The sequence below is a fragment of the Octopus bimaculoides genome, chromosome 2 (assembly GCF_001194135.2).
Source record: "Octopus bimaculoides isolate UCB-OBI-ISO-001 chromosome 2, ASM119413v2, whole genome shotgun sequence".
NCBI classification, from domain to species: domain Eukaryota; kingdom Metazoa; phylum Mollusca; class Cephalopoda; order Octopoda; family Octopodidae; genus Octopus; species Octopus bimaculoides.
The window spans coordinates 133,618,834-133,626,464 of NC_068982.1; the positions used below are offsets into that span (position 1 = coordinate 133,618,834).

Consider the following 7,631-nt stretch of genomic DNA (forward strand, 5'->3'; position numbering starts at 1 on the left):
ATATATATATATATATATATATACATATGTATGTATGTGTGTGTATATGTTTGTCTTCCCCACCACATCGCTTAACAACTGATGCTGGTGTGTTTACATCCCTGTAACTTAGCGGTTTGGCAAAAGAGATTGATAGATAAATACTAGGCTAACAAACAATAAGTCTTGGAGTGGATTTGCTCAACTAAATGTGGTGCTCCAGCATGGCCACAGTCAAATGACTGAAACACGTAAAAGAATAAAAGAATATATATATATACTTTTTTTATAGAAACTGCAAAAACATCACAAAACTGTTTCTGTTTGTCAGACATTTGTGAGTCTTGGCCATTACTGTCCGACAAATGGAAATGTGTAACTCTGAGTAACAGCTTTGTGATGTTTTTGCAGCTTCAGTATTCAAGGACTACTTTTTTCCACCTTGTTTTGCAATTTGTGCTTACTTGTGTGTGTGTGTGTATATATATATATATATATATATAACACACATCATTAGGCGACACGCCATGCTTGAGGAGACCTATTGAGTCAAGTAAAATCAAGAATCAAATCACAATCAAAAATGGAAATTGTGGTTGTGGCCGATGCCAGTGCTGCCTGGCTGGCTTTTGTGCTGGTGATATGCAATAAGCACCATTCATGCGTGGGTCGTTGCCAATGCTGCCTGACTGGCTTCCTGTGCCGGTGACATGTTAAAAACACCATCCAAACATGGTCGATGCCAGCACCCCCACCTCAACTGGCTCCTGCGTCGGTAGCATGTAAAAAGCACCATCTGAACGTGGCAGATGCCAGTGCCACCTGAGTGGAATGTAAAAAGCACCTACTACATTCTTGGAGTGGTTGGCGTTAGGAAGGGCATCCAGCTGCAGAAACATTGCCAGAACAGATTGGAGCCTGGTGCAGCTTCCTGGCTTGCCAGTCTCCAGTCAAAACGTGAAACCCATGCCAGTGTGGAAAATGGACATTAAACGACCATGATGATGATGACGTCCATTCAACAGGATTCTTTCAGTTTCTGTCTCCAAAACCCAAAGACTCTGGCTAACCTGGGGCTATAGCAGAACACGCCCAAAGTGGAACTGAACGAGAAGCTATGTGGTTAGAAAGTAACCTTCTGGACTACACAGCAATGCAATAGTTATGGGTGTTTCTAACAAGCACAAGGCCTGAAATTTTGTAGGTAGGGGTTTAGTTGATTATAGTGATTCCAATACTTGAATGGTATTTTGTCTGTCTTTATGTTCTGAGTTCAAATTCCGCCGAGGTAGACTTTGCCTTTCATCCTTTTGGGGTTGATAAATTAAATACTAGTTGCATACTGGGGTCGATCTAATCGACTGGACCCTCCCCAAAAATTTCGGGCCTTGTGTCTAGAGTAGAAAAGAATACTTGAATGGTACTTTATTTTATTGACCCTGGAAGGATAACAGGCAAAATTGATCTCAGTGGAATTTCAACTCAGAATTGAATAATAATAAGGGAAATGATGCATTTTCTGTTTCATTTGGTACATCATCAATTTCTTTTCTATTCTAGGCACATGGCCTGAAATTTTTGGGGAGGGGGCCAGTCGATTAGATTGATCCCAGTAGCAACTGGTACTCAATTTGTTGACCCAGAAAGGATGAAAGGCAAAGTCAACCTCGGTGGAATTTGAACTCAGAACATAAAAAACAGACGATATACCGCTACGCATTTCGCTCAGCATGCTGATGTTTCTGCCAGCTAGCCGCCTTGGTACATCGTCAATATTACTATAAAAGTATTTTAGCTATTATTATTTGGCCTCGATTTAAATCTCATCCCAGCCATCACCACCCTCTTTTTGTTTTTCTACACATAGTAGGCCTGAAGTATATTATCCAAATAAACAGTGATTTGAGAGAGATTTGACTGCTATTTCCAGCATGTCAAATGGAAACATAGAGGTTTCCTGGTTAGCTCAGAGTGGTATAGTTAATTGTATCAGCTACAGGATATTACTGATATCTCTTTTATATATATATAGACTTCAAATATTTGATTGACACCTAATTTAAACTAAGAACATAGACAAGACGAAATAGTGCAAGTCAGTTAGTCTGATGTACAAGTATTTCTACTAACTCATTACCTTATGATAAGAGATTATGTGACACAAACTTCACACTTGTGATCTTGTATTGCAACAGGTAGCAGCTAAGTGGATAAATAATGGGTGTTGACATCTTAGTTGAAGAGTTAGGAGTTTGCATTCTGTCATATTTATGTGCAATGTTATGAATTTAGTAGGGGTGCGTGGGGGAAAAGCACTAGATACTTGGCTCCACCAAAATTAAATAGTATAGAGGTGAAGCAGATACGAAAAGATAAATTCAGCAAAAAATAGTTGAAATGCTTATTATACTGTGTGGTTGAGAAGCTGGCTTTCCAACAATGTGGTTTCATTTTCAATCTCAGTGCACAATATTTTTGGCAAGTGTCTTTTAACGTAGTCTTTGGCTGACCAACGCATTGTGAGTGAATTTGGTAGACAAAAACTGTGCAGAAGCCAATCGTGTGTGTGTGTGTTTGTCTCCTCATTTACTCCTTGCCAACACCAGTTCAGCAAAAGAGACAACAGAATAGGTACTAGAGACTTAAAAAATACGTCCTGAGGGTTGATTTATTCAACTAAAATCCTTCAAGGTGATGCCCCGCATGGCTGCAGTCCAATGACTAGAACAAGTAAATGATAAAAAAAATAAATAGATGTGATAGACAAAGAAAATCTATCAATAAAATATGATTAAAACCAATTGTGTCAAGGAATTTTTAATTAAAAAAATTTTTTTTTTGATACTTTGCTAACCATACAGACAATTTAGTATCCAGTGGCAATCTAGTAACCAGTATGAGAGCTCAGGTTTCGCTACCTAAAACAAGGAAGATAACAAGCAAATAGTGTATAAGCTGATTTCTGATATGCTTCTTTCTGAAGAATCTGTAGAGGCTGAAATATCCGATACCCTGCCCCCTACCTTGAATTACTTCTCTATTCAATTTGATTGGAATAGAGATTACAAACCACAGAAAAGAACCCTATGAGATAGGATGGTTCTTTCAGAGCATCTCCCTCACCATTCTTCAGAATGATGCATTGCTAGAAACAGAAAAACATCTGCAAGGTTTGCTGTAATTTATCTTTCAGTAGTCAGAATACATACTTGTGAAAAATTTAGTAGCCTTAGTGCTAAGGTAGTGCCAATATATTTAACACATACAGCACTAAAAAGTTAACTAGAAATAACATGAAGAAGGAGCAAAATGATATTCATGTTTAAATAATTCTATTTTCCTTTGCCAATAGATTTACAATCCTGTATATTTACTTACTGATTCTTCCATAACTAATTGACAGTTAGGGTGAAGGCTATCTTTGCTGATGAGGTCAGTATAACATCAAAACAAGTCTAAAATTATCTCCTGCATTTGCTGGCTTGACAGTAAAATTGAAGTAATACTAGTCATTGACTAATATGTTTTTTTTCCTTCACTACATGATTATTCCCAGTTAGCCTTTTAGATGCATTAAATATGTCAACACTAGCTTACCTATCCTTACTGCTACCTACTATGTAAACAAAACTGTCAAGTGATATTAGCAATGAATGCAAGTGATGCAATATTGACATGAAACTATCACACTAAACCCAGTGTTTAACAGTATTGTACATGTCTCCTTGCTGAGTATGTGGTAAATAAATAGATAGAAGCATCAACATTCTGTTTATAAACCATTATATTTGTTCAACCTTTTCAATAACCTTCTCGAAAACCTCAAAATATGTCTAATTTTTTCTTAATATCCTTGTTACCCTACTCCTCCAGTTCTCACTTCCGACAGCTGAGTAGATATGCTGAAATGAGTATTTACTAGTGGCATGGCAGCAATCCACATCAAAGCGAAGTTTGAATATTTTTGACAGACTAGACTGATATCTACATCACATAGCATTTTTAAAAGAATCTCTCAGTGACATGATTAAACACAAGATTGCATGGTTGTAGCTTATTTTTCTTTTTATTGAAAAGTAGACGCATTTTAACCAGCCACTTTCTTATGATATGTAAATGTCTCTCAAGCCTCAAGAGGCCTTTAGAGGAAGGTGTTACTCTAGTTTCTTGATACTAAGCAGATGAGAGATAAATTTCTACCTGGATAGGATATCAATCTTTCTCATGTGACATCTCTGGAGAGCCTAGTATCTATTCTCAATAGCTTGGTTGACAAAGATGAATAATATTGGTTTCAAATTTTGGCACAAGGCCAGAAAATTTGGGGGATGGGGTATGTTGATTACATCAATCTCAGTGCTCAACTGGTAATTATTTTATCAACCCCTGAAAGATGAAAAGAAAAGTCAACCTCAGCAGAATTTGAAAGATGAACAATATTAAGTGAATTTTATTAAAGGAATATAAAAGACAACAGGGGTGATTAAAACAAGTGAAAAATTAAGCCAATCACATAACAGGATGGGTCCTCTTAATGGGTTCTTACAGTTTTCACCTACAAAATTTCACTTCCAAGGCTACAACCAAAATCCACAAAACTGAACCCCAAACTATGGAACACACTGCATCCATGTTATATCTATACCATATATTCTTATATTTTAATAGTCTGTGCTTCTATAAGTTTGTGAACTCCTTTTGGCCCAACTGATCCCTTTCTCTCATGACCTCTATTGTATCTAATTTTCTAAACCCCATAACAAATACTTGGTTCAACTTGGAACTGAATTTTGCTACACTTTCCTCCTATTTCAGATGCATCTTTAACCATCATGGGTTTCCAACGTTTCTGTGATCTCATGACATTATCTCCCCTATACTTAAGGTATGCAACACTTTACAAACCCAATATCATCATCATCATCATCATTTAATGTCTGTTCTCCATACTGAATAATAAGCTTAAGCTTAAAATCTCTCAATACTCTTCACTAATGTGTGCGACATTCAAACTAGGTCAGTGTTTCTCAAACAGGATTCCATGAAATAAAAAAAATTAAAAAAATAATTCCACAAGATGAAGGATCTTCTAAGGAAATCTATCCAAAAATAATTTTATGAAAAAAAAAAAAACAGTATTTACCATTTCAAAAGCTATTGTGTGTGTGAATTATTTTATATGAATAAATTTTCTCATTAAAACAATTTTTGTCTCATTTAATGCCTTATTAAATAACGGTGGTGGGATCATTCATAAAATAATGATACGGGTTCTGTAAATTTTGGAAGTTCCATTGCCAAAAACAGGTATCATGATACCTTGGTCTGAAACCATAGCTGTAAAGAATTAAAATATTGATTTCGAATTTTGGCACAAGGCCAGCAATTTCAGGGAAGGGAGCAAGTCAATTACATTGACCCCAGTGCCCAACTGGTACTTATTTTATCACCCGTGAAGGGATGAAAGACAAAATTGAACTCAACAGAATTTGAACTCAGAAAGTAAAGACAAATAAAATTCCACTAAGCATTTTGCCCAGCATGCTAACAATTCCACCAGTTTATCACCTTACAATTACAATAAATATTAACTTCACTATCATAATATAGTCTTTCAGATACCACAGTCTAAGCTCACCAATTGTGTTGCTGTTCTTTATACTGACAAACACAGAAAAAGAAAACAAAACACAAAAACAAGCTTTGTGCTTTGAGTCAATAAAAGAAGTAAAAGAGAATTACTGCATGATACATAAATGACTTTACTGATTAAGTGTAAGAGTAATTATATAAGAAGAAATATAATCAACATAAAACCCTAGTATCTTACTGATATTCATTTTTATTGATCCTGCTGAGTTGCAAAGCAAAATTAGCGTGCAACAGAATTTCAATGCATTATAGTAAAGCATCTTTTTTCATTGCAGATTGCTGACTGCACCAAATTTACTGCTTGATATATTTTACACGAAATTTCCACATATTCACCAATTTAGATTAGTTGTTAACAATGAACAACTCAATTCTATTTTGGGGTTTTGAATGAAATTAAATGATTTTGAAATATCATATACAGTACTGTCATCACCACCACCAGCTCCACTTTCAGTTAAAATACTCAATGCATCTAAATAATAATATCAAGAAGGAATCTGCACTGTTTACACTGAACTGGTAAAAAGGAAAAAAAATTATTTAGACACCATTGTGAGTTAAAAATATATGACAACTACTTTAACTGCCCCCCCCCCTCTCCTGTCTCTCAGAACTACAGGGTAGTTTATGTAATAATGTTAATAAATAAACCAATAATATAATTCTTTTATGCAAGCAAGGCTGGATAAATGAAATACTTGATCAACCTTTCCTAGTTAGAGCTATCCAACAATGGGTGATCAACTCAACTTATATAAAAAGCAAAAGGGTTCTGATAACTGTAGTTGTCTCTTTCTAGTAGTTCTACTACTGCTATTATTAATATTTTTATAAGCTACATTCATGTCTTAATGATGTGTTTGTTTATCAAAGATTCCAATTTTAAAACATGCTGGCATTTAAAAAGACTTAATCAAAAAAGTCCTTCTTGAACCATGATACTGGCAAATTATATTATATTCATCGTTCAATCCATACACACATACACATGTGCATGTATACAAATATCTATAATGTTAAAAATAATAGTTTTTACATACATGACAACAGAGAACATTAAATGAAGGACTCAAAACAGGTGCAGTTAAATATCTATAATTTGGCTGACTGTAACTTTGAAGTTGGAATAAGCAACCATTGGTGAAACTTCAGTTGCTGTCAACACACACACATACACACACTCCCATACACATATGTGGGTATATGTATGTACGCATGTATGCATGTATATATCTATGTGTGTATGCATGTATGTTTTCATGTATGCATGAATGTGTGTGTGCGGTTTTCTTTTGCAGATTCTTTTTCTCACCTTGGATGTGTTATTGATAATTCTCATCAGTTGATATTCCTGAGCCAGTCAGGGATTGAACCTGCAATTTTTATTTTTACAATCATATTTGCTTTCCTACCACAAGTCAATTATTCTGCAGGACAATAGTACTATCATTTTAAGGTGCAAAAAAAAAAAAAAACGCAGATAATAAATATTATTTGTGTGTGTGTGTGTGTGTGTTTATGAAGATGATGATTGTGTGTGTGTGTGTGTGTGTGTGTGTGTGTAGCCTAGTAGTTAGGTGTTGCACTAACCACTATCAGATTGTGAGTTTGATTCTCAAATCAGGCAGCGTGTTGTGTTCTTGAACAAAATACTTCATTTCACATTGCTCCAGTCCACTTAGCCGTAAATAGGTAGCTGCAACGGAATACCCTCCCTATCAGGAATAATGCCAGGTGTGTGTGTGTATATATATATATATAAAATTAGCGTACATTTATACACAAAAGAGGTGACCCTAACAAGACACCTTACGTGCATGTAAGGTGTCCTGTTAGGGTCACCTCTTTTGTGTATAAATGTACACTAATTTTATATGAATAATATGTTATCTATTGACTATTTTATGCATGCTAGCCACTGGTAGAAAATTTCTCTAATTTTCCTACCCTATATTTTCTCTCTCTCTCTCTCTCTCTCTCTCTCTCTCTCTCTCTCT

At 35.3% G+C, this 7,631-nt stretch overlaps 1 protein-coding gene across 2 annotated transcripts in view; it reads right to left on the minus strand.

Annotated features, from left to right (window-relative positions):
- LOC106880132 (protein C12orf4 homolog) overlaps nucleotides 1–7,631 on the minus strand; it is a 148,527-nt gene that overhangs the window by 127,081 nt on the left and 13,815 nt on the right. The window contains exon 2 of one of the 2 annotated variants that reach the window (XM_014929954.2): nucleotides 4,180–4,365. The exons of the other annotated variant lie outside the window; for it this stretch is intronic. Coding sequence (XP_014785440.1) covers nucleotides 4,180–4,205 — 26 coding nt within the window. The 5' untranslated portion in view covers nucleotides 4,206–4,365. The remainder of the gene's footprint in view (nucleotides 1–4,179; nucleotides 4,366–7,631) is intronic. 2 annotated transcript variants of the gene reach the window in all.